The sequence below is a fragment of the Prenolepis imparis genome, unplaced genomic scaffold, assembly GCF_030444845.1.
Source record: "Prenolepis imparis isolate NDT839.2.m4 unplaced genomic scaffold, iyPreImpa1.0 SCAF_4, whole genome shotgun sequence".
Classification (NCBI taxonomy): domain Eukaryota; kingdom Metazoa; phylum Arthropoda; class Insecta; order Hymenoptera; family Formicidae; genus Prenolepis; species Prenolepis imparis.
In genome coordinates this window covers 12,116,524-12,143,500 of record NW_028141162.1, presented here as the reverse complement: position 1 = coordinate 12,143,500, position 26,977 = coordinate 12,116,524, and the positions used below count along the sequence as shown (strand labels likewise).

At 39.5% G+C, this 26,977-nt stretch overlaps 2 protein-coding genes across 2 annotated transcripts; one reads left to right on the top strand and one right to left on the bottom strand.

Moving 5' to 3' along the window:
• Positions 1-235: 235 nt before the first annotated feature.
• On the bottom strand, positions 236-16,604 carry LOC145935273 (uncharacterized). The gene is made up of 4 exons (XM_083036437.1): positions 16,087-16,604; positions 14,170-14,343; positions 3,215-3,497; positions 236-2,488 (listed from the first exon to the last, which is right to left on the bottom strand). Exons 3-4 carry the CDS (start codon positions 3,345-3,347, stop codon positions 2,295-2,297), a joined length of 327 nt encoding a protein of 108 aa, XP_082892563.1. The 5' UTR covers positions 3,348-3,497; positions 14,170-14,343; positions 16,087-16,604; the 3' UTR covers positions 236-2,294.
• Positions 16,605-20,395: 3,791 nt separating this feature from the next.
• On the top strand, positions 20,396-25,601 carry LOC145935272 (uncharacterized). The gene is made up of 3 exons (XM_083036436.1): positions 20,396-20,522; positions 23,851-25,069; positions 25,324-25,601. The coding sequence occupies exons 1-3, from the start codon at positions 20,438-20,440 to the stop codon at positions 25,466-25,468; spliced, it is 1,449 nt and encodes a 482-aa protein (XP_082892562.1). The 5' UTR covers positions 20,396-20,437; the 3' UTR covers positions 25,469-25,601.
• Positions 25,602-26,977: the final 1,376 nt, after the last annotated feature.

The following is a 26,977-nucleotide window of genomic DNA, read 5'->3' as shown; positions in this document are numbered from 1 at the left end:
CATCTCTAGCCGGAGAATAATCTCGCGGAACGTCAGTCAATGTTCTCGAGTCCATTAAAAACGCACACCAGACAGAAAATTGTTCTCGTATATCCGGCAGCAGCCACCCGCGCGATTCTCACCACCGCGCCGGCTCGCGACGACGGGGGGTTGCCAGCTCCCCGAAGGAGGGAAGGGCATCGCGTCACGAACGGGGGTGAAACGAGTCCCTCTGTTTGATCCGCAAACACTGTAATTGCCTGGAATATTATATTAGGTACGCCGTTGCGGATGACGACGGAGGAGTGGATGCGCCGCCGCGGAGGGATGGTTTAGGCCCGAGGGGGGGCTGGCTGGAACAAAGGGGAACGACGGCACCCCCCGAGCGGGAACGCAAGCCGGAACAATAATTTATTTTTCGTCTCGTCTCTCGTGAAAGGGAACGCTCTGCCTGTGGCAGGTACGCATTAACCTTCGTTTTCGATCGCGGGTCACTCCCGGCTCTAAATGAGACTAGAATTACACCGAGGAAACAAAGTTCGGAGAGAATTTAATTTCGATTACAAATAACATTGCTGATTTGCTCGAATTTCATCGAAACATTCGACCATTATATCCGCAAATATTTGTACGTTTCTCTACGTTTTTGTCCTCTTCAAATATAATTATATCAAGTATAATTATAAATAGTATCAAAACTGTTGCTAAAAACATATTCTTTACGAAAGGATTTTTTGGAAAATAATTAATAATATTTATATATATGTATAGATTTTTTTGATTTATTTTTAATTTTTCCAACTTTAAATTTTCTTTTCTTTAAAAATTCTTTCACGTTTGAATCGGTTTTTTATCGGTTATTTAAACGTTCGGACGCGCTAATGTTCAACTACTTTGTTCGAGAGTTCTCCCTACGTAATTTCGTCACCGTCGCTGCAATGCTACGAGCAAACGTGATTTACATAAATTGAAAGGCAGGTTTGGAATAATGAGCGTTGAAAGGAAGAGAGAAAGAGAGAGAGAGAGGAAACGGGAGATGGTAAAAAGGATAATCGGGGAGAAGAACGAGGTACGGTTCGCGACGAATTGAAATCTCCGGAGATCGGTCTCGCTTTTCTCTCCGCCGCATTTCCTCTCCGCTCGTCTGATTCATCCGCTTCCGCGTAACCGTGAAAATTAGAGAGATTATCATTTATTCGCGCGAGGATTAAAATGACGTGATTATATCACGCGTAGATCGAGCAGTCTCTCGATCGAGCAAGGTTTTAAAAGGCTGAAGAAAAGGTTTGCAAAATCAATTCTTGCGCAAAGCTAAATATTATGGCAGTGATGAAGGATCGAGGGATCCTTAAAGATGCTAATGATTCATCTTACATAACGCGAAGGCACCGAATAAGTATTGACATTTTTACAAAAGATTTTGTAAAAGATTTAAAACAATACGAAACAATGTCGAAACCGCGGCAGTGATGTTATTTGACATTTACTCCCTTTCATTTCCTTCTCAGGTAACGATATATTGAAATATTCGCGCGAGGAAGTTTTTATTGCCCATTCTTTCGCGAAAGTTTTTTTTTTTTCGTGAATAATTGTACCTCGCAGCTAGGATTTGCACAACGTCCGTGGCAAGGAACCGTTAAACAAGGAGGCGACATTGCAAACAGGCAATCTGCCAATGGCAGCCTTACGAAATTCTGGAATCCAACTGTTTTCGCGCGGGTGAAAAATCGATTGCTAACGCAATTATGCATTTATTTCTCGTTCCGCCGGTGCCAATGAAGAAGAAAACGCACGTCGCGGAATCACCACCTGACCGGTTAATGGCAGTTTTACGTAAGTGCGTTTGTCGGTGTAAACATCGGCTTCTCATGCAAATAATCAAACTCGCTTAACGAAGTACGAACGAGGCGTCGATAGCTTAGGGAAAGCGATATAAAGAAGTGCGGTTTCGTCAGTTTCTCGCCGAGGCTAAAGGCTAAAAGTTCAAAAAATTCTAGCGGATCGATAATTATTTCTACCAATACCTTTTACTTTTAAAACATGCATCTAGAGAGATATAGATAAATATATTATCGCACTCTTTCGAAGATATTAACAGCTACTAATTAAAAAATTATAGTTTCTTTTAAACTCTGATAAAATTCACAAAAGTCACGAAGTCTTTGCAATTGCATAAATTTTTTTAAATCCAGGAAATCGTGTATTATATAATCATATAATATTATAATACTATAATATGTATATCATATTTATAGTATAAATCAATATATCAATTGCTACTTATAGAAAGATATCATCTTTTCATTTAATAAAGACTAACCAAGTGCAGTCTCATATTTGCTGAGATATTTTACAGCACTATATATTTTACAGTTTAAGACACAAAGAACGTCGTAGTTGCCGAAGACAGCTGGTGCATAGGTGATCGCCGAGATTATAACTCGTAGAGTATGCGCGATGTAAATCGCGGTGACCATGGCCTGCGCACGGGATCGATTAGCTCGGTGGCCTTAAAACAACGCAAACATTTCGCTTAAGAATATAACACGATCCCGTTTCGCGCCAATCGATTTCTTCCACGGTAAAACGCGGAAAGTGCGCTGTAAAGAAACGTAAGAAACGCGAAGGAACACGAGAGAATTAACGAAATCCGCTCGCGTGATCGTCGTAATTCCTCGAGAAGATGACTGGAAAATTTTATACAATTGGAAAAGAAAACCGCGCGATTCAGTTGGAAATATTATGCTCGATATGACAGCGAAACCAAGACTCGCGAGTGTGCGCTATAAATAAAAGATGTGGCTCGTCAACCATTATCACAGAACGATCCGGTAAGAGGAAAATTGCGAGAATCGTTATAAATTTATAAAGTAGAGACGGAAAATCTTTTTCATTTACGTACTTTCGAATTCAACGAATTAATATATAATACTTGAGATTATTTATTTTAAATATTTTATGCCTTTTTTTTCTAATGCGTTATTATCACATTTCGTTAAATTATAAAGATCAATCAAGCTGGATATATAGTTTCTACTATCACTTGCTATATCAATAAACTGAAAGTGTATGATATTCGCATTATCAATGTTAAGAGATTAGAGCTAATTTAATGTCATATTAATTTTATGCAAATTCGAGCAATGGAAATACGGTAATTCATACATATAACACATACTTGCAAAACACATAATATATGCAGTAAGTTTAACGGGGAGTTTTGCTTAAAAGTTACCTGGCTTAATTAGTATCCCACGTAAAGGCGTAATCACTTTACTTGAAGCTAACTCTCGTCTGTTGGCCCTGTTTTGTGGCATCGCCTCTGCAGGATCGTGCTCGATCAGCTGGGTCAACGTCAGGTTCGTCATTATTGAACTATGATTTACGAGAACGACACTATTGTTCCTTTCAATATCCGACTATTTCTATCCTTGGGAGGCGAGTCTAAGGATGTTTCTGACAACGTCTTTCACAAGAGATTCGTTGACGCAAGCGTTACTTAAGTGGAGCAAAAATCTCTGAAAAGAAAAGATATACATTAAAAAAGATTGTAATTTAGACAAATTATTTTTAACATACTTCTATTGTTAGACAAAAACTCCTATGCCATTATTAAAAACAATATCGATTGATAAGAAAAATTGAATAAACTTAATTTGTAACGCAGAAAAAGTCAGAGAGAGAGAGAGAGAGAGAAAGAAAGAGATTGATACATATATGTAAAAGATTATCAAGAAAGGATTGGTTTCATTCCCTAAGCAATAACAGTCAATAGAAAATACGTATATGATTTGTAGTAAAATTGAAATATATTTTACTTTGTATTTTCTTTTTGTCAAAAAAATTATTACAAATAAAATTTATTATATTTATAGATTTAAAAATTGATGAAAAATGTATTCTACATTGCAATTCCCAGAACTATCAATCGCATTCAAGATACATTCATTATGCTGAGAATCCTGAAAACTTCTTTGAGAACTTGGCATGCAGTTGCAGCATTATCTTTAAAGATGCATACCTTCCTAAAGAAAGATGGATGCTTCTACAATTTCGACGATATATCATCGTATTACCAAACGTCAAATTGCGAGTTCAGTGTTGATTCGCCATTATTCACACGCGAACACGAGCGTTACGAGCCGATTATTCGTCGATTGACACGATTTACCGATTCACGGAATTTTTACAATTTATCTCGATCGTGATAGAACACTTTCCTCCTTCTTTCTCCTCTCTAACTCGAATACATACGCGGCTAATTAACCGCAGTACATCCTCTATTTGGAGGCACGTAGGAGAAAGCGGCCATCCCGCGAAATAAATCATTAACTTTAATTTTATATAGGCACTAGATTTCTGAATATACGTTGCACAAGTATCTCAAATGGAAGGTACCATGATAGTTGAGATCTAACATAAGAAAAGAATGTCGAATTATTGTGTTGTGAATGTATGAATGTCGAAAAATGTGCTTCTGGCACATCTGGCAATTCTGGGAATTTTAAAACCACCACTAAAAAAATTCATTTTAAATCTATAAATTTTTTTTTGTTTAAATATTATTTGTATTTTTTTATCGTAATATTTAAAATATTATAGTATAAAATATAGAGAATGTTACACTCAGGATATGAGAATATTTTAAATCTTTGATGATTAGACAACATTAGATTGTTTTCCTCTGATTTGAATAAGAATGTTATGGCATTTATAATAAATATTATTATAAAAAGCTTAGTTTTACATATCGGATACATTGCAAAACTGTTGAAAGTATTTATAATAGTCAAGCATACGCACAATCTTTTTTGAAGGCGAATTTAAAACAATTTATTACACTTGACATATTGTCGAGAATCACAAAAGTCATATCTGGAGGCTCCTGATTGTGATAAAAAAAATTATTGTGTGTTTACGATAGAAATGACAGTGACAATATTCGAGCAAATTCTTGCAAAATTTATAAAGCCTTGCGAAAGGATCGAAGCTCTATGTCCTCTTATTATATCTAATTCTTTCTTTATTTTAAGTCAGTAACCGTTTTCTATATAATATTAGTATTATATCTTTTATACTTGCTTTCACATTTTTCTAACGAAGCGTCGCTCCGTTATGTGCATTCGCGTACAGGAAATGATCGTCGTACCTTGCGTAATTTCGCTTACGCGTCAGTCATTTGCGTGAATGGATTAATCCGCGCGTAGTTGCGTCGTGAAACGCTCGCTCTGAATTAAATAGCAAAAGTGTGTATGGATATGTGTGTGTGTGTGTGTGTGTAGTCGGTTGGAAAAATTTTTAGAGACAAACTCTTTGACAAACTTTAAATCAATTTTTTTCTGGGAAAAAATTTGCAAGCTGACAGTCTTGGACATTTTATATTAAATATGTATAACGGGACTTTTATAGCACAAACTTCGCGTTTAAGATCAATTTTCATGCCTATATATTTCTTAATAAAAAATAAGATATAATGTATAAAATATATGATAATGACCTGTATCATATATTATCGGTATTAGCGGAAAGTCGTGTAACAAGGTTAAATCGAATCTCGCGTGATACTGTGTCCTGAATGAGACCCATGGAAACGCAATATCGCGACAATTCCAATCTGAACACGCTGAAGCATATATAAATGGTCAGGAGAAAAGGATCGATGTTGTACATTATTTTCGTACACATTACGTTTGAGATAAATCGCGAGAAAAAGAAGAAAAGGACGGAATAGTATAGCGTTTCACGTAACTGCGTTATTGAATAATAATTTTGACGAATTTCCGACCATAGAAATTTCTTCATTCAATTTAGCCAGCAAATGGTATTATGTAATGTTACGTCTGCATGCACCTCTGGTATTACATATTTAAGTTTACAAAATTTATTTGACCTGAATATAAAACGTGGTATTATATACATATATATTCTATTATATATATCCGCAAAATTACTTCCTATTAATATATATATACCCTTTATGATCACAAAAATATTTAATTATGATTTTAATTCTCTCATATTTAGCGAATAGTCTTTTATCCACAAATTCCAAATTGCAATCAATTTTTCTTTGTCAAAAGAGTGGAGGAAAAAAATATCATTTTTCTACTAATTTAAATCTTCATCTTTAAAATAATCTTTAAAATAATAAAATATTTTGGAGAATTATATACATCTCTCTTTTAAAGGATACAATAGAAAAGATTCTACAACATATTTTTCCTATTCCGCATCCCGATTGTTAAGGACAAATCCTTTCATTCATCCTTTTATATGTCTGCACGGAACCGAGCTTGCGGACGTCGACGATGCGTGACTGTTGCGTGCCGCGAATGAAGTCTCCCACGTAATTGCAGAGGCCATGGTACTTGCGAGACGCGAGGTCGACTCTCTCGACGAAGGGTTGCGCGGGCACCCGCGAGAGGAGATGAGAGGAGGTTCGCAGAGAGGGATCGATGAGGTACGACTGGATACTCTGTATGCACCCTCGGACGACCCCTCCGGAGTATCCTCTTCTGCCTCCTCCCCTCCACCCCTGTCTTCTCTGCCACCACCCTGCGCCCGCTTTTCGGTGGCACCCTCTTCTCCGCACCCCCTTTCTCGCTGCCAGCTCTTTCGCTCCCAGCTCTTTCGCTCCCAGCTCTTTCGCTCCCCTCGCCACCCATCGTCGACATCGCATGCCCCGTTGAAGGGATGGGGTGGGTGAGAGGGTCGGTGGTTTTATTGATCGCGTGTAACCACGCCTCTCACCCTCGCCACGCCACGCCCACGTTCGCTTTTCCACCCGGAAACTCGCGCGCGGTGCACCCCGGATGCAACCCCCGGCCGCGTTCCTTGGCGTGACGCGGTTATGAAATTCACCCCCGACGAATAATTCGACCGACGGATCGAGCACGATGAATCTGTGAAAAATGATGCTTAAAGATCCGACTCTCTTGACCTATGACGTCAATACTTGACCGTCTTGTTGGATTTGCGGAGATTCAGAGGTGATACATTTTTTTTAAGGCCTCTGAGGGAAGAATCCGCAACGATTGGTAAAGGAAATCACGTATGATGAAACAAAAAAAATGACGTAACATTTACTTAGGTGATATTTCATATGTGTCGATATTCTGTCAAACGAAATGAAATATCGCAACCATACCGGCCTTGTCTCGTAAAGAATGTTGAAATGAAACTTGGATAAAGCTAAATATAGAACAAATCTGGATAAATGATGATGACACGTACAATGGTGTTGTAATAATTGAAATGTTTGTTTCTTACATATCATATTTTACAAAAATATTATTTAAATCTAAACTATATAGGTTCATTATTGCATTTGTTCTTTTGTTCGTCTAGCAAAGGGTGGTTTTATTTTTCATTAACTCTCTTCATTCATTATTTTTTATATCTATGACCCCTTACATCTGTCGGGAAGAATAAGGTCGACTGATAAAACAACAACTACTATTTTCTTCCTCTCTGCGTTTACGGAGATACACGGTACATCCGTCCAAATAAAACACGTTTGAGGATCGCGAGGTATTCTTGCATGTCATGAAACAGAGAGTTGGCGCGTACAAACACATACATACATATTTTCTCTGTCAGATTCCACGTCAGTGAATTACGCGTCGTGGAGCTATATATGAAAAGTCGCGCGCTATATTTATACGACGAAGTAAAACTTCAAGCGTCGCTAAAGTTACGCCATACCGAAGTCGCTGTCCCATAGACAGAAGAATCGGTTACATATCGCGTCACTCTTCTGTAATTGATGCTACCCCTAGTGTCTATTTTTACCTGCCGTCGTTTCACCATTTTTCCACAAAGTGCTATCCGTTGTGCTCAGATTGCATTCCTTGGATAGATGGCTAGCTTTAGATTTCACGTTTTTTATCATAAATTTCCTGACGTCAGTTTCTTTTCTCGAAATCTCCAAAGTTATTAATTCATTTATTTCGATTTCAATATTAGGGTAAATTAATTTTGATTAAAATTAATTTTATCTAAGAAAGCGAACAGAGAGAAGATTTCATACACGCGATACGGGACATATATGTAGTAATAAAACGCCGGGAAGAATTATCTATCATCTGTTTGATCTCGCACCGCGAGAGATCTTAGTGCATCAGGAGAAAAGCGTCTATTAATGGTACTTGACGTCCGATAAGATAATCTCGACGGTATCCATTAGTCACGAGTACAAATGATTCCTATGCTCGTACTAGCCTTCGGCTACGCTTTTTGCCTCGTATCGTATTATAATCTTTGTCAACGTCAAAACTGCAAACGAACGATCCCGTAAATCTATCTATCCGTATGCTATCACTCGAAGCTATCCCGATGCGAAGTATCCTCGATGTACATATGAATACTCTTTGCGAGAAAACGTGCCGCTTTTATCGAGGCTCGAATCGATCGACGATCATAACTTATGTAACGCGCGTGTCCGTGATCTTCAAATAGATTACTTGTATTGATTCCAGGAAACGAGTCGTCGATATCCAGCAAATCGTTTCGACGAATAACACTAACCGCTAATTGCGGTCAATACAAATTAAAGAATATAAATAATTGACGCGAGGTCAAGCAATCAACCTGATTGATAGTCCGGCTTGAATAAATAATTATGGTACATTGTGAAAAAAAAATGTATAACACTTTCCCTTTCATACAAAGTGATTTGATTAATATGTGATTTTGGAGTCAATTTCGTTTGGAATTCGGATATTAGCTTTGTTTCAATTTCAATCAGTCGCAACTCGATATCTTCGATTAATAAAATATATCCTAAAGATCCTTAAGATGTTTCTCCTCAAATCAAAGTAAACAGAATCATTATTACTTATCCGGAAATATTACGAAAGAAGCGAAATATATCCTTGTCTCTCTGCGACGAGGCGGTCGCTGCCTTGACTTTTCCGACACATCTTTCTCTCTCTCACGGGTCTCTTTGTATTTGCGATCAATTATCGTATGCTTTCACTGATCGATCTTCGCGAATCGACGTCTTCTCCGGAGAAAGTTACGCTAAAGTTTCAGAACTGGTAAATAGTCGTCTCTTGACGCAGGAGTGTGATTTCTTCTTACGAATTGGGCGAAGAAAGAAAATGTAAGGATAATCGTATTTTCTTTTACATCGAGATTTTCAAGAAAGTATATGCATATGAAATAAATATATGTTATACATATATTATTTCTATTTTTTGTCGCAAAATTTTTACAAATTATTAAAACGCGATAATTTGCATACTGAAAATTTCCGCAGCTGCTAACAGCGATGAAGAAGTTTCAAAAACTAAACTTTCTTCTCTCGCGCGCCCACGACTGGAGTCGGGTTTTCGACGTAATGCTACGGCGAATCCGCGAAATCCTTTTAGCTTTTATATGAGATTCCTGCGACATAAATGAAATCTCGGCACGACGTGAAAATTCGTGTCTGACGGCGCACAAACTTGACGTGCACGATTTGTTCCTTGCACGTTGATGAAACTATCTCCCGATATTGTCGCGCGGGGGGATTTTTATAAATCTGACACATAGGTGCAAATATCATCCTCAAACACCGCTCGAAAGCTGTTAACGGGTTTTATAGGTTTATAACGGACTGGTTAAATAACTCCTATCTTGTCATTTTAATCGTATATAGATACTACGTATGTGCGCGTATAATTATACGTACTATATAATCATACTGAATCGATAGAATAAATATACGGATGGAAAAGAGGTTTTGTTAAAGAGTTGAAGCCTGACCAATAAAAAGATAGACGTAGTACACTTTTAGCTTTAAAAGACACGCAAAAAAATGTGTTATTTAAAATTCATGAAAGAGAGAGAGAGAGAAAGAAAGGGAGAGAAAAATCAATAGATTACTATATCGATTAAAATGAACGACGACTGTATTTTTAGAATTAAAAATTAATAATACACATCGCGTTCTCTTAACTCTCATAAAACATGCAACTGTATTTTATATTATCGTAAAAGTACAGTATAATAATTATAGTAAAATATAAATAACTCTTGCAATGTATAATTATATAGCACATTTTTAATATATGATAATTTTTATAGAAATAAATATAGATCAAGTAATAATTCATTTTAATATCATACTCTCTTAAAAATTATATATTGACCCTAATTCTATCCTCGTCGCGCGATTAGAGTTCGCATCATTTTAAGCGCGTGTAAAAAGCAGTGATATGACCTCTGTGAATCACACATCGACTCCCAAGCCCTTTAAAACCATTTCTATTGAGCCCGATGCAATCCCGCCTCGTTAGCCTTCTGACTTTGATGCCTTTGGTAGGCAGCCCTACGCGAAAACGCGCGCTCTTGTATCTGTGAAAGAAAGTAACTACGTTTGTGCCTGTACGATGATGCCTGAGAGAAAGCACGGGTCCGTTCATTCGCTATATTTTACAGTCGTCTAAAGCCCGACACGTTTTCACACACGCGTGCATGTTGTGCCGGGTCGCATTTTTCTCCTATGAGACAGAGATATCCGGTGAACACGTTTGGATTGAATATATGCAAGTGTTTCTTCGATATCTAAATTTCAAGTTATTTACCACTATGTAAAGGCATTCTTTTTATATGAACTGTCAATCATATGTCAAAATATTAAGAAATTAATATTGTCTTTAAAAAAAAAATTCTGAGCCAAGATATAAATATGAATCCATATTGTTTGCTAAGACTTTTTTCCTACACGAATAATAATATAGTTTTCGTACATAATAGCCTCCCCCTTCAAATCTCCTCTCAAGAATAATTGACTCTGAACTCATCGAAGAATCCATCGTCACAAATAATGTCGAAAATTTTATATGCAATAAGTTAGTAATAATAAGTTCGTAAATATATAATTATTTAAAAGAAGAGAGATGTATCGCGTGCAATCAATCAATTAAAGTATTCTTCAAAGAATTCACCGGTCACCCTGTAGTTCGCTCGGCGATTCAATCCGCAGTTCACGAATCAGCTGTGAGACCGCACGTGCTAGTACGCGGGGAACGTGACGGCAAGGTGCACCAGTTCAAGGAGATGCGACGCGACGAGGGAAACTTCCTTTCTCCGCGCGTTCTCGCGTACACGCGGAAACGAGCTGCCGTGTCAACGGCGATTCCACGGCCGTAAATATAATAACGATGATGCGCGAGTCGTAACCGTGGCTCAACCTTTCGCGATTATTTTCGTTGTTGACACTTAATTACGCTTAAATATAATTTTATTACGCGCGTATACAATTTTATTGCGATAATAATTGTTATATTACAATCGCAAAATCATACTAATGTTCTTTTTTTTTTCGGCAAAAGCATTCTTTAGTTTGAAAGAAAGTTACATGTTTCCCGATGTAATGTAAATTTTATGAATATGATCATCAGGTGTCGTGCATCTCTATAACATAAGATATGTAATATATGAACGAGAAAATTTGTTTCACGATAAATTAAAATAGTTAAGGTCGCGAAAGGGGAAACACACGATTTTCTTTCCTCAATATTCATTAATGTATATATATTTATACTAATTTAAATCTATATCAATAATATTTTTTTACAAAAATAAAGGTCAGTTTATCGGAAAATAAAATAAAATATTTCCAAATCAAAGAGATTGTGAATGAGCGCAAAAGGGTAAAAATCGGTCATAATTTTTCCGATAATAACTTAATAATTTCATTCAATTTGATCGCGCGACCGCTATCTCATTTTCCTCGGCCTTTACGCGGTGGTATCATTAATCCATCTCCGACTTTCGGTGAGCGAGCGAGAATGATGCCGCGTGCCGATGATCTCGCCGTGCGATTACGGAACACGCGCGGATGCGCGACGAACGACGTGGTAACCGTGAAATCTCAAGCGGACGGCCATAATTATGACTTTCCTCTCGACGCGGGAATATCGCAATGTCACCGACGACAATCTCTGCTTGCGTATCCACGTGCGTGGCTACGCATCGCACGCACAACATGTGAATTGAAGACGAAGACTGTCGAAAGCAGCGAAGCTTGTCCGATGTCAAATAAAGAATATTGATATTGATGATTATAGTGGCTTTTCTATTCATATCTGATAACTGTAATAAATATTTATTTTCAAAATTTCTTTCTCTTCCCTTTTTTTCTCTGTTATAAAATTATGCAAAAGTAGACTTTACACTATATCTTTTATTCAAGAAAAGAGAAGAAAGAGAGAATCTGATGTCCTTTTATTATATATTCATTCGGATGAAAATTAATTTGTCGATATATGTTCGCGTTTTTAGAAGGCTTGTCGATGTTTTCAAAAATCGATATTTCCAACAATGAGCCTAATAATTTACATTACCTTCAGATTATAATGCCTTTCTTAAATAATGTAGAATGTGAATTTATAACATTTTGTTGCAAAACCAACTGTTCCAAAGATTATATAGGGGACGAGATACACAAATTATTATTAAATAGCAAAGAGAAGGCGAGAAGACTGATTGCGACATAAGAAGTTATCACGTCACTCGTCAAACGCAAACTACGCTAGAGCTCTTCTAAGCCCTCTCCCATATGTTCGAGAGCGCACGATCGATGGTCGGGATCGATATCGCCACGTGTTGCAAATTATATTTAATTATGAATCTGTTGTCCGTCAACGAGACATCGTCCTGGATCGTTCCGGAGCGAGGAAGGTAAACCCTCCGTGTAGATCAACCGCGTCTCGCGCGACGAGGGAGGAAGGTCGATGTACACATCGAGTTATTTCGAGTCGCTTCGCTCATCCACCTGAATAAATCATGGCTCCGCTCCGAGGGTCCCCGGCTCTGACGGCTATTATGACGGGAGGCCGACCTTTCGGATTAATTGCCCGCGATGGGGCCTCCTCGACTCGCGATGCCGCGACGTTGCGAAATGATGCTCGAACTTCGTCGGCGGGGGATTCATTTTCAAGTAGAAAAGCATCTTCCCGAGAAAAGCGGGAGAGGAGCGATTTGTCGGAGAAAATTTTCAAGCAAAGTACCTAGATGTATCATTTTTTTTTTCTTCTCAAATAATACATAATATTTAAATAAAAATAATTTGTAAGAAATATTTTTAATTTTTGCACGTAGAGAGGTTTTTTACTTTTAATAATAGATTCATATCTAGATTTTTTATCGTTTGATATCAATAGCTAAAGAATTCTTTATTATATTAGCTTTAAAGATCCTTGAACTATTGGATTCTTGCATCCTCAGACAAATAAAGTATGAACGAGGTCTGCAAAGTAAAAGGCGGCCTTGATAAATTTTGAATACAAAGATCGGGCTCCGGGTTTTTATAGATTATTCGTTCGACTTATGCGTCGCATTTCATTCAAAAGAATCTTCAAATCTCTCGCTGTGGCAAAAGATGGTCGAGACACGACGTTTAAAAATTACACGTTATATTTTTTGGCGTCCAAGAAATACGAATGGCCGATGATAAGTGAAGGTCCCGGTTGAATAATCGTCATTTGTCACCCGGGGTTTTATTCGCATATAAAACGCGAAATTATAGATTATAATTTATTACAGCGCGATATTCGAACGATATCTTTTTTTATGTAAAATTTATAATATAAAATATTTTTTTTCACTAATCCAACTGCACGAAAATCTCCAAAGCAACACGTCATCCCGCGGCACGTTTGCGAGGGATAAAAAACGCAAAGTTTCACAAAGCGCGGAAATGTTGTTTAACACTTTGATAATCTAGCCGAGGATAATCACAATGATTCGTATCGCGGAAGATGCTTCTCTCCGCTAAATGCTGCTCTCTTTGCTTTACGTTACACTTCCTCAAGAGTAAAAATATTATTACGCCACTACGCGGGAAATACGAGTACTTCATCGGGATTGCGCTTAATTACGCGTTACGCGGTAATACATTATTATTATATACGCGAATTAATTGTTACACATCGTACGTTGTTTCTCGACGAAGTAGAGAGAGAATCATTTGCATTGAAAAATTTTTATTACGTAGAACGAACGTAGCGCGAAGTAGATCCGTTCTCTATGTAATATTCTAAATGCAAAAAAAACACTCCCTCACCAACGTGTCGCAATCTTTCGACGTGCAAACCGAGTCTTACATCTTTTCCCTGCTATAACGAAGAGATAGGGAACTTTGTCACTGAGAAATCTATACCCGACACGACGATGAAACAGACAAATGCATATCGTACTCACAGTTGTCGATGAGGTTGGTGATTCTGCGCAATTTTAGCCCCGAGGGCAATTGTTCTTGGCTGTCACGACTTTGATCTTTTTTCATTTTCCCGATTCGGGTCAAGCGGAATCAGCCGCCAATCGATATGTTTCATCTGACTGAAGCGTTGATGACGATAGCCAGATATGACGGAACTATAAATAAGCAACGATATATTCATAACTATAAATCATAAAGCACACAAGCGACAATTTATCCTGCTGGCGATAAAAATGCAATAGCTCGAAATGAAAGAATTGATTAAACTCTACGGTTTAATTCGCCGAATTTAAAGCGTATAATGTATCGACGAAATTTAATTACGATATACCATTAGATATAAATACATGTCCGCAACGATGAAAGAAATGCTTTTTTCTGCATTTTTGTTAGTAAGATAATAGAGACGATTGCTGAAATTTACCACAAATAAATAAAAATAAAAATAAAAGAAAACAGAAGAAGCCAAGAATACGATTAAGCTAAAACACGGTTCTTAACTCACACACTGGTTATTAAGGACATAATATTTTTTCCTTTTTTTGTAATCTGCTGCGATATCTGTTATTAAGGTCATCTCGATAGCGAGAGAAATGCGAAGTGTGCGAACACAAATTCATAAAATTTTCAATATTTATATCTTCGATATTTCCCCATCGTCGCGCGTATCTCGCGCGATCGTACATAGTGAATAACGCATGCTAGGATAACTCGCCGGAAACGGTGTATCCAAATAGAAAAAATAAATAAAAAAAGGGTACCAGCTACTTTGCATCACTGCTCATTACGTACCGCATTCATGTAGCACGTCGGCCCGTTATATCGCGTCATGTCCCGAGCCGGAAAATAGCGCGCACAAATAGATTAATCGAGGTACCGATTCCTCTCCCCCCGGCTATCGTTCTGTCATAACGATGTACCCTTGCGAAACAGCCGCGAGCCCTCTCTCTCCCTGTCCACCCCCCGGAGTGACGACGGACGAAGCGAGAAAATCGCGCGAGCGTATCGCGCCGACGACGTAATAATAATGATGATCCCCTTTAATCAATTAGCTCGAGAAGCGTGAGGCAACAAACGGCGCGAGGCGATTCAGCGCCTCGTCGTATCGGCGGCCGCAGAAAATGCCGGTTCCCCGTACCACGGATATTAATTATCTGGGGCGCAGAGATGCGCACACAATGCGCTCGCTTAGAGAGAGAAGGAACGGGGCAGAGGAGAGAGGAACCCGCGGGGCCGAACGCGGCGTGACTTTCGCTTTTCCTCTGCCACATAACCATCTGTTTACCACCAGCGGCGAGCTGCATCGTGTGCTTGCTCTGCTGCAGTTGCTGTTGCAGTTTTGTCCCCTCGTCTCTTCTGGAGGCTCGCTTCCAAGTTGCAACGTGTCTGAACGCTGGAAAAACCTCGCATCGCGCTTTTCTCTCGCGCGAAAAGAACGAGAAGTCTGCGCGCTTGCAAAATACTCGCGCTAACGAAGGGAAGTGCATCCTCTCCGAAAGAGATGCATTTGTGTCACGACATGTTTTTCTTCGCGAAGGGAGGTTCGATCTATTTTTCGCATGAGCGGTCGCGAAAGATCAATCATCGAATCAAATTGACATTAAATTTAGAATTAATTGCGTTTATAATTCATCAACCGATTTCGGAAAAATAACTCGTCCGTCACGCGACGAAACTAATAATCTCTCGCGGGTCAAGGGGTCAAGAATCTATGATCCGTCGAAATTTATCGACGACGCCAGAGAGGTGAAATATCGGTACGTGACAAAGGAAACAAAAGAGTGTCACGAGGATCAACCGATTGCTAGTCTCAATTGTCTCGGTTCTCTAATTTACGAACGTCATGATTGCGGCGTGGATAAATGTTAAAAAAAAAAGTTCGAGGCGACGTGGCTTACCTGGAACGATGCATTGAATAGCCGTTGAATAATCAGCAGTTCTATAATTTCGCGCGGTCACAGAGACCGCTCGCCGAATGCAAATTGCAGACCGCATCCGATCAGAGCGCGCCTTTGTGCGGGACCGCCGATGATCTGAGAGAAGTCTGGTCCAGCGTCTTTCGGACGATCCTCGAGGTGCAGTCGACCGACACCTCGTGCGCGAGAGAATGACAGCTTTGTGACATATCGAACTCGACATCCGTAACACGCAATATTATATACCTATTTAAAAGAAAACAGAAAGAGATTTTCTCATTGTCAGATTTTCTCAACAAAAAAAAATCGTAACAATAAATAAAAAAGCTTTCTCGGAGATGACATTTTCCGACACATTTAGTTTTATGTCTAATTTTTAATTTACGACGCAATCTCGGTAGCTGAAACGCAAAGAGATTACGTAACCCAATTGCCATCGTAGTAAAAGAGAAAAATCTCGACAATTAACGGCGCACATCACTGCGCGTGTATAAGAGCAATTAATAAGTTTTTCCCGCCATAAATCAGACTAATAATAATGCACGCGCGAGACTTTCGAAAGGATCAAAACCACGTCGCTCCCGATTAATCCCTCGCGTGAAATCTCGCCCGCATCAATATTTCACGCGATGCGTCGCCGGAAACGCGCAGATCTGTAATCGCAACCGGAAATCTACACTGGTATTATATTTATTGAATAAATTAAAATATGTAAGAAATTTCTTCTTTCTTCATTAATTAATATTATTAATTAATAAACAATACATTTCCTTCCTCTTTCTTTCTGCTGAATGGATGTCATTTTAACTTCAAATATTAATTTTTTATGGATCAAAAAATTTCGATAAAATGTATAAATGAGTCGTTCGCTCGAAGAACGACTCAAGTCGACTTAAGTTTTTGTAAAAAAATTGAATTAAAAATTTAATTGTGTGATTCGAGTTATTAATCATTATGTTATTCAGCTTTTATATTTTTTAATATACACGTTCCTATTTTGCTGAGTAGCAAAAAATATTTAATAACTTGAATCATTTAGTTGAATCTTCAATTTTTTGTGTAAAAACTTTAGTCGACTTAAGTCGTTCTTCGAGCGAACGACTCAAATATCGACTTATCTGATGTAATAAAGTTTTTGGCGTATGCCAATTAACAAAATAAGAAAATATATCGTATCTTTAGCGTATCTTTTGATGATCTAAATATATATATCTTGTAAAACTGTTCATAAGTCGCGGAAAAACGCGTACGCGGAAGAAAATTCGTCCGCTAAATATCGCTAATTGATGATCCATCGATCGATACGTCATGATTGATCGTACATTTTTTTTAAAATCAACGTCACATCAATTACGTCGCAAAACGATCGATCAAGATTGAGACACTTGAAACCGGGCCAGAGCGAGCGATCTGCATTACCGCAATATTGTCGTACAGACCGCGCTTGCGTTATTGCTACACGAGCAATAATAAATCGTCGATTTAGCAAGAGCGGCAGATTCTTTCAGCAATCTTCGGTGAGAGCGTCGTAGGTGTCGGGATCGTTTCGTGAACTTCGCGGAGAGCGCGGAAAGATTCCTCTCCGCGACTTGTCACGCGCGCTAATTGGACCGATGATGCCCGTCGTAGCTACTTACATTGACAGCTTACATCAACTGTTTATCGCGTAATTCTTTGTAATCAATCGTCCATAAAAGCAAAGCTATTTGTGTACAATGCATTAATTTTTATAAAAATATATAAAGTTTTTAAAGAACAAATTAAACATATGAGTTAATCCTTTTTATCTAAAATTAAAATCATTAGGCTAATTAATTTATTTATATATTTAAATTGTTTCTAAAAGTTGATGAAAAAAGAATATATATATACTCTAATATTTACTTCATATTTAATTTCTAATAATAATTATTATAGTGTTTGATTTATATAGAAATGGATCCGAAACGTAATTAAATAAGAAACGTTTCGATCATTCTGACGTCGTGTATATATTTAATAATTTATTTTATTTCCCTATTTTAATCACTGTCGTGACAACATCGCGTTAATCATTTTCATCAACGAGCGTCGTCAATGCGCTTCGGCAAAATTCTCATTCGCGTGCGCTATTAAGTTATTATACTCAGAGCGTGTGACGCAATATTCGCGCCTCCGGCTACAGATCGAGCAACGAAACGGAACACAAATTATACACGAACTCCCGCTATTACAAATTATCGATTATACATGTTGCGCCATTCTCGCGTTTAGGGCAACGTGCGCTTACGCGAGTCGTAAAGTCGCGGAGAGGAAGAATTAAGGATCGCGCGCGATCACAAACCGGAATAACGGCTGAGCCATAGCCGATTATGAAGCGCGCTACATCTCTATGTATGTATATATGTAGTATACAATATACTTGCACATATGTATACCCGATAGTTTCAAACGTAAAAAAAAAAATAATTCTTTATCTCCGCGTTTATGTTCCCTTTCATAACTTTCCTTACTTAACTTTCATTTCTTCTTCGCGTTTAATCAATCATGCCTTTGCAGTTAATGATCCGAAGAATTTATTAAACATAAAATGTTAAAATTATAACGATTTCTATGCAAAAATTTGAAGAATTTAGTTATAAAATGATGTAATTCTGAAACTCTAGCGATTAATTAATATCGTGGAATTTTAAGAGACGCTCGCGAGATATTATCTCATGTCCGAGTGCTTTGTTCGTCTTTTTAAGGATCGGTTGAGGTCGTACGTTTGTCATGGAACGAGCTTCGCGACAATGTGCGATATTTCATCGGTGATCTCGTCATTTTCGCGAGCGGCGTCATGTAACTACGGACAGATTTGTCCCCGACCTACAAATGAATTATAGTGAAACATTATTTCAGGCAAATTGCTCTCAAATATCCTAAATCAGCATTTGTACAAGATTTGACAAGTTGCAAAATTCGTATAGCTTCTTCAATTGGGTATTTGAAGTCTATTTCTTCTTAATAAAAATTTTCAATTAAGCAATAATCGATTGTAAATCTCTAATTAATTGAGAATTCAAGATTCTGTCGAGTTATTTTTATATAACTTTAGGGGAGGAAAATGTATTTTCTCTCACTTTTTCTCGTTTGCGACATATTTGTCAATCTCGATGGATATTGACGCCAAAACATGATGTGTTTGTATCCTCTGTCTCGATTTAGTTATCTAGTTCCTAGTCGACAGGTATGCTTCTCGAGTGAAGCTGCGCGTGCGACGAATAACGAGCGAACAATTTTCAATCGCACGTTTCTTGCTTACAGATAGTCTTCATTGGACTTACTTTTCAGAGAAAGGACTCGAAGGAATGACGCGGAGATTTTCGAAACTTTACTCAAGTCGCTTGTGAAACGAGCAACTCTTAGCGCATTCATAATGTGGGCCGTATTACTCTTATAAATTACAGATTTATAAACATTTTATTCCATTTAATACGTGATATCACGCGCGTGAGATAACTTTCTAGAAGTTTAAAAAAAAATTACATCTATAAAATGTATTGTTTTGGAGAGAAGTCGTTTACCGCACGCTTTTTTCTACTTATACTTTATTAAAATCAGAATTTATCTGATGTTTGTGAATAAATCACGATTAATGGAATATTTTATTTCCTATCAATTTCAATCCCTTGCTGCGCTGGTTTACGACAGCTCGAGAACGAGTGTTATATTACTCTGGCTGATCGGAGCCAGATGATGAGCAACCAAGGCCAGCCGTCCAACATTTCTCGCAACGAGAGCGCAAAGTTCTCGCCGCGGGAGAACGTCTGTCCGTCATCGCGGGACGAAAAAAAAGGGCCGCCTCGTTAACGCCTGACCAGGGTCAATCGTGAGCGAGCATATCCCGTTGCCGATATCCTACGGAGAGCAATCGGTGGTCCTTCGATCCCCACTTACACGCGGTGTATTTTGTTCGTATATTCCCCCTCGGTCGCGGCATCCCCCTTCGCGCACCTGCCTCCCACGTTGTTCCCCGGGTGTCTCACCTGGTCGGTAGCATCCTCCTGCACTCGCGCGACGAGGACTTTCTCCGAAAGACGGCCAACTATATAAGCGAGATGCACGCTGTTTGAAGCACGTTAGACGAAATCGCACGGGTGCGTCGAGCAGGCCACGTCGAGCCGCCGCATTTGTTTCTTTTCGTTTATCCCGTATATTATCACGTACGCGACCTGACGGTATCTGAGAAAGAGAGATAGAGACAAAAAAGAGAACTACGGAGCAGCAGGAAGGAAAGCAAACTCGTGCATGTGACTCGGCGCGACGAGGGACTCCGCGGAGGCTATCTACGAGAGTTCGATCGCCGAGGACCATGAGGCCCGCGAGAAGCTGGGCCCCTCTGGCAGCGGCAGCGCTGGCCGCGACGGCTCTGCTGCTCAGACCCATCCACGCCGAGGGTAAGAGGAGGGTCCTCGTCAAGACGTTCGACCCTTTTTTGAGTCCCGAGACTACCCCTCCGCGTTTTCAGAATTCGCGAGCTTGAACGGACGATGCGATTTTTTTATCGATTTCGTAAAAAAAAGTAGTATACTAGACTATATATCGTGACATGCAGAACGAAAGATCGCAGCTGATGGATTTCGATGTCGTGTCGAGATAAAAAGGAGAATATCTTAACTTTCTATAACATGAAACATGGATGGGATTAAGTAGAATTAATTTTGTATTAAGAGAGATTTCAGAGATATCTCGTTCCAATTAATGTTTTATATTATTATGAGAATTGTGCTAATTGAATTAATTTACCGCGAGAGTAAGAATAGCCTTGAAATCGTACATTTTATATTATATAAATTGCATTAGTAACTTTGAAAGATACTTTAATAATATATTCAAGTTGTTGCACATTAGTTTTCTTTCTCCCTTTTTAAGATTATATCGTGCTAATAAATTTATTACGTCTGCTTGAGTAACGTTTTTAATAAAATTTTTAAAAAATTAAAATTTAATAAAATTAAAAAATTAAAAAATAATAAAAATTAATAAAATTAAAAAATTAAAATTTAATTACATTTATAGGACAGTATTGTGACAAGTGCATCGTGCATCAACTTTAAGACTAACGCGCGAGTTACATGAATATGCGTAATATTTTTTATCAGTGCTGTCACATTATGTTTTTAATTTGTAGCCGACATATATGAGAATTTATTAGAAAGTCCGCGGTTAGGCTTAACAGTTGTCCCCTTTGTTTTTACACGAGAAAATCGCATAAGAAGATCGCGCCACGATTCGAAGAACGTTTTCACTCTCGACTAACTTATCATCAGCATTCATCAGCGTGGTAAATTAGATTTCATCAAAATTATAATCTCCAAACTAGAATCTCAACTATGAGTAAAGATATTATTTTAGTAAAAATATAATTTTTTTCACAAAATTATTCGCGATATTAAACTCATCACGCTGTCATATATCGAGATAACGAAATGTCAAATTAAGATAAAAAAATACATTACTAATTATTTAAATCTTCGTGATTAAATCCCTCACGTTGCTTTCAACGCTCTTCAAATGCAAAGGCACTAAAATCTTTATTAATTTTCTTATTAGCTACTTTATAGATACTTTAGTTAGTCCAATTAGAACGTTTCGCAAAGTACGATCGTGTTTCGGGTCGATATAAGTCTCTGGTTCAAGCACTCTTGTTGGCTGTACTACTTTATGCAGTTTCACGCACTAACACGCCATCAAATAAGTATAGCAATAACCGATAATTGGCGCTCTCGCGATACAAACAACATGTTTTTATATCACACAGATTATCATAATTTATTCTCGGACAATTTCCCTGAACTTCCTCTTTCTTTCGATTATTTAAGCGACTTTATATTCTCTATCTTTTTCTCGCGAGTGAGCACTTTTTCTTTCAAGTTGCGCAGGCGAATTTGTGAAATCGGGGCGCACGAAAAAAAAAAAAAATAGAAAACGCGCGAAGCCTGAAATAATCGAGCATTAGGGTGACGTGAGTTATCGGCCAGCATCTTTAGTAAATTGCACATGGCGTGTAGAATCGGTGTATAAATCAGGACGTTATCACTCGCGATCTAACGTAAGTTCTAGTTTGAAAGCGTGCAAGCCGAAACTTTATCCACACACTTTTATGCGCCGTGATTGTCTCGATTTCGTTAACATATATAAACGTCAGGCGCATACACACTTGAAGGTTTATATAATCATTGTTTAAGCTACAAATTATTGCAGAACTTTGCGATTGTACGCGAGATATGGTCGTTTAATGGGAGAAAGGTGTCTCGCTGAAACTAAAAATTGTTGTTCCATTAAACGTGTCGATTTTTAACACGACTCACTTTTATTTCGCGTTCTATTTTATTTTACTTTTTTATTTCTCTATATTTTTTTACGTCCTATTTGAAAAATATTTTATACCGTGTTTTTCTTCTGTTTTTCGTTTCATCCGATTTTTCTGTATCGCAACCGAAGCCCGATCGTTATTTCATCCGTTGTTATTCTCGCGTCATTATACACGATTTCATTAATATAAATTATTCATTCCGTTTAAAATCGAGACAGCAATCAATTTCGATTGCGAGATTGAATGAGCGGAATTAAAAACTCCATTTGTATAATAGATATCTGAGAGTACAGAGAGAGGAGAATGGCGAATTGTTGATCAAGGATTAATTAACACATTGGGTCTTGGTCAACGACTGCTGATCCTAGCTGTATAAATGTGATACCGACGATAAATCGCTTCTTCAAGCGTCACGTTCGCGCGATAAATCAATCGGACGCGCCGTTCTGGTGCATCAACGCGCGATGAAAGCGAGCGTGACTCAATCAGCGTTAACGCGTGTAAAAAATTCCACGCGTGCGATTATCGTGAAAATTTTACGTTGGCGTTTTAATTGACACGTAATTGCTCTCTCTCTCTCTCTTTCTCTCTCTGCAGGTGGAGCAAGTGGCGGATGAAGTTTCAGATAAGAAATTGTCACGGTCTGATTACGTCGTAGCAGTTGCACTAGGTCGGTTTACAGAATACTGCTCCGACACGAGCGTAATTTTCACTCACACGAGAGAGACTCATGTAATATCGTGCGTTCTTCAATCAAAGCGCGAGTTCGGAAACACGAGTCGAGTAAATTTCAATTTTTATGTAATTCTTTAATTGCTATTGTATTTTTTTTAAATTGCTTCGCGATTTTACGCGTTGTCAGTCTTGGAAGATTTTTATCCTCGATTACGTTATTAAATAGTATCAAGTTGAACTTCCGCCGATGAAGTATCGTCGTCGAAGAGAAGCTACTTAAACATCTCTCTAAATTCTCTTATAGAAAAAAAAAGAGAAAATACAAGTTTTCGAATTTCTACTTTGTACTCTGGCTCTCGATTGCTGGGAAGGAACGTAAATACTACTGTCAAAGTTCCATTATTTACTATCTCGTCGCTAATGACTTCGCCGCAAACAGTAAATGCTTCTCATTAGTAGTAATTTCGCCAAGACAAACCCAGATATAATAAAAAGTCATCGGTCAAGTAATGTAAGAAAGTAAGAGCAGCCAAGAGCAAAGAATGTGCGTAAGCCAAGAAAGTGCATAATCACCTAATAAAATAAACAACTTTCTTGGACATAAAATCAATTAAAAATTTAATGAAATTTTCAGTTAAAAGAGAGATAAATAAAATATATGTAATTTAAGTCCTTTTTTTACCTTAAAAAAAATTTTTTTAAGATGTCAATTCTAGATGCGGTGTTATTTTTAGCGCCAATTTCGGGCAACTATCTACCACCCTCAACCAGTTACGGCACCCCTAATCTAGGGGGTGGCGGTGGCGGAGGCAGCGGTGGCTATTCCGGCGGTGGTGGTGGAGGAATATCGTCGAGCTACGGTGCTCCTTCGAGCGGCGGCGGCGGATTCGGCGGGGGTGGCGGATTTGGCGGGGGTAGCGGCGGCGGCGGATATTCCGGTGGTTCCGGTGGTCGACCTTCCTCGACCTATGGAGCGCCCAGTCAGGGTGGCGGTGGCGGTGGATATCCCGGTGGCGGTGGCGGCGGGCCGCCGTCCTCCAGCTATGGTGCACCTCCCTCGTCAAGTTATGGTGCACCCCCCTCATCGAGCTATGGGGCACCGTCCAGCGGTGGCGGCGGCGGCAGCGGCGGTGGTGGTTTCGGGGGTGGTTTCGGCGGAGGAGCTCCTTCCAGCAGCTACGGAGCACCGCCGTCCAGCAGCTACGGAGCACCGCCGTCCAGCAGTTATGGAGCACCGCCTAGCGGTGGAGGAAGACCACCGTCTTCTAGTTATGGAGCCCCGTCTCCTCCGTCCAGCAGCTACGGAGCGCCATCCGGAGGACGTCCATCCTCGACCTATGGTGCGCCTTCCAGCGGAGGCGGCGGAAGTGGCGGCTTCGGTGGTGGTGGTTTCGGCGGTGGTAGGCCGTCTTCGACTTACGGGGCACCTTCCAACGGTGGCGGAAGACCATCGTCCACGTATGGCGCGCCTTCCGGTGGCGGCGGTGGAGCCCCCTCTTCAAGCTACGGAGCACCCCCCTCGTCAAGTTATGGAGCACCCCCATCCACGAGTTATGGAGCACCGCAGGGCGGAGGCGGCGGCGGTGGCGGTGGCAGACCTTCCAGTAGCTACGGAGCACCCCCATCCACAAGTTATGGGGCTCCTTCCGGCGGAAACGGCGGCGGTGGCAGACCTTCCAGTAGCTACGGAGCACCCCCATCCACGAGTTATGGGGCTCCTTCCGGCGGCGGCGGCGGCGGCGGTGGCTATAGTGGTGGCGGTGGATTCGGTAGTGGCGGTGGATTCGGTGGTGGCGGCGGATTCGGTGGTGGCGGTGGATATTCCGGTGGTGGCGGAGCGCCGTCCTCTACATACGGTGCGCCTTCGGGAGGTAGCGGCGGATATTCCGGCGGTGGCGGAAGACCGTCAACGTCTTATGGTGCTCCATCCGGCGGTGGCGGTTTCGGAGGAGGGTAAGGAAATATATTCGTGACGATTAAATATAAAATTATTCCGTGATGATGCAAAGATCAGTTTTGGCTTAATCAATTATCACGTTTAATATCTACATAGCTTATGTAGATGCTTCGATTCTTTTGTTCATCTTCATTAAATGTCTTATTCAATTCTAAGACCTTCAATATAATTGTTTATCCATTCTTTATTGTTAATTCGGTAAACTTGCCGATCGAACGTTCTTCTCATGATTTCCTCTCGTTATCCTCAGTTCTGGAGGTTACTCTGGAGGCGGCGGAGGCGGCAGGCCGTCCTCGACTTATGGTGCACCCAGTTTTGGCAGCGGCGGCGGTGGCGGCGGTGGCGGCGGTGGCGGAGGACAGAGTTATGCCAGTAATGGAGGGTACCAATACTAATCCAGACACGTGTTCATTTTGACGAGACGATCTCCGTGCTCAACCGCGTTGGCTTCTGTCAAGTTTCCCGGATTGGACGTCACGAATCATCGGTTCGATTGATCGGTTCGATTGATCTATGTATCAGGGCATCGATCGCCCGTATCCGAGAGAGGTCAATTTTAATTAAAAGGTAGCTCTCATAATTATTATACTAATGAAAATGTCCTAGACATGAGCGCTGATAACGTCGCAGATAACAGAGGAGATCAACGCCGATGGCATCTCGTTGTTATCATCGAATATGTTCTCGATATATTCGTGAGAGACAATTGTATCTGACAGATGTATCTGTGAGGTCTTCCGTGGTAACATTTTTATCCGATGGCCGATGAGGAAAGCGCGCGAAGATCGTTCGTCGCGTCGTCGTAAAATCGCGAAATTCGTGCTAAAAGATTTAACAACAACGATGGGTTTTCGGTCGGGAAAAAATTGCGAACGAAGGAATATTCCGATACCCCTGACACAGCAGGCGCGTTCCTGTGAATGCCCGAAGGAATAAGGCATTGATCTTTTTTCTTTTTTTTTCAATCATGGCTATGTTACCTCTTTCGTACGCTTCCTGAAAAGCGTCTGGTCGCGGATCGTTACTTCCGTTGATATCGAAAGATATACCAGAAGTGGAGAAGAAGAGGATTAAATAAACGAAACGAAAGCTCGATTTTCCATATTCGGAGCCTGTAACTTATTTATTTTGTAAAGACGCTTTTTGTACTAATAATAAAGCCGCTGTACGCTGATAAGAAATATCACCGAGTTATTAACTTTTGTTATTATTTCCGTTCCATTATATTGTGAATAAAAAAAAATTAATATATAAATATTCTTTCAGGAAAATCATCTCATTTCATATGGAACAAACGTAGATAACTTTTTATTATTTTATGTTACAAGTATTATCCATCATCTAGATCTAGATCCATATTTCAAAATTAGAAAGCAAAAGACTCGAAATTTTTTAATCGTTCTTTTTTTTCTTTAATCACACAACACCATCTTTAGCTTCCATAAAAGCTGATAAAATCTACTTATGATTATATCATTTTCGATAAATTATCATAATATCCTCTCAAGGATAATTCGGCCATTTCTATACAAAGACAATCAGCGAGACGGAGAAGCTCGGCATAAGGTTAGTCGGCCGACATGGGCAAACGGTCGATTTATCGATTCTCACGGCTCGGATAGCGGGAAGGCATGAATAACTAAGAGCTCTCTTTCTATTCCTGCCATCGAGAATCTAAAAGCGCATATCGATATCGGGGGCTCCGCCGCGACCACCTCGACGCGAGTCGTGCCCCCGTGTTTCTTGACCACTTCGTCGTCGTTTACGCGAAATCGAAACGTGAAACGATGCAAGGCTGCCGTGAAACTCCCAGACGCTGAAAGATTAATGCTGAGAGAGCTCCGGGTCTTTCTTGCTGGATGGTCCAGGTAAATATCGCGGTTTATTGATTCTGCTCCCGGTTC

What these genes read in the sequence shown, in the direction of transcription:
- LOC145935273 (XM_083036437.1), bottom strand. Translation starts at nt 3,347, where the DNA reads ATGACGAACCTGACGTTGACCCAGCTGATCGAGCACGATCCTGCAGAG. An exon ending in TGGGATACTAATTAAGCCAG is followed by an intron (nt 2,489 to 3,214) that starts GTAACTTTTAAG and finishes CGTTGTTTTAAG; the next exon opens with GCCACCGAGCTAATCGATCC.
- LOC145935272 (XM_083036436.1), top strand. Translation starts at nt 20,438, where the DNA reads ATGAGGCCCGCGAGAAGCTGGGCCCCTCTGGCAGCGGCAGCGCTGGCC. An exon ending in CAGACCCATCCACGCCGAGG is followed by an intron (nt 20,523 to 23,850) that starts GTAAGAGGAGGG and finishes TGTTATTTTTAG; the next exon opens with CGCCAATTTCGGGCAACTAT. An exon ending in GGTGGCGGTTTCGGAGGAGG is followed by an intron (nt 25,070 to 25,323) that starts GTAAGGAAATAT and finishes CGTTATCCTCAG; the next exon opens with TTCTGGAGGTTACTCTGGAG.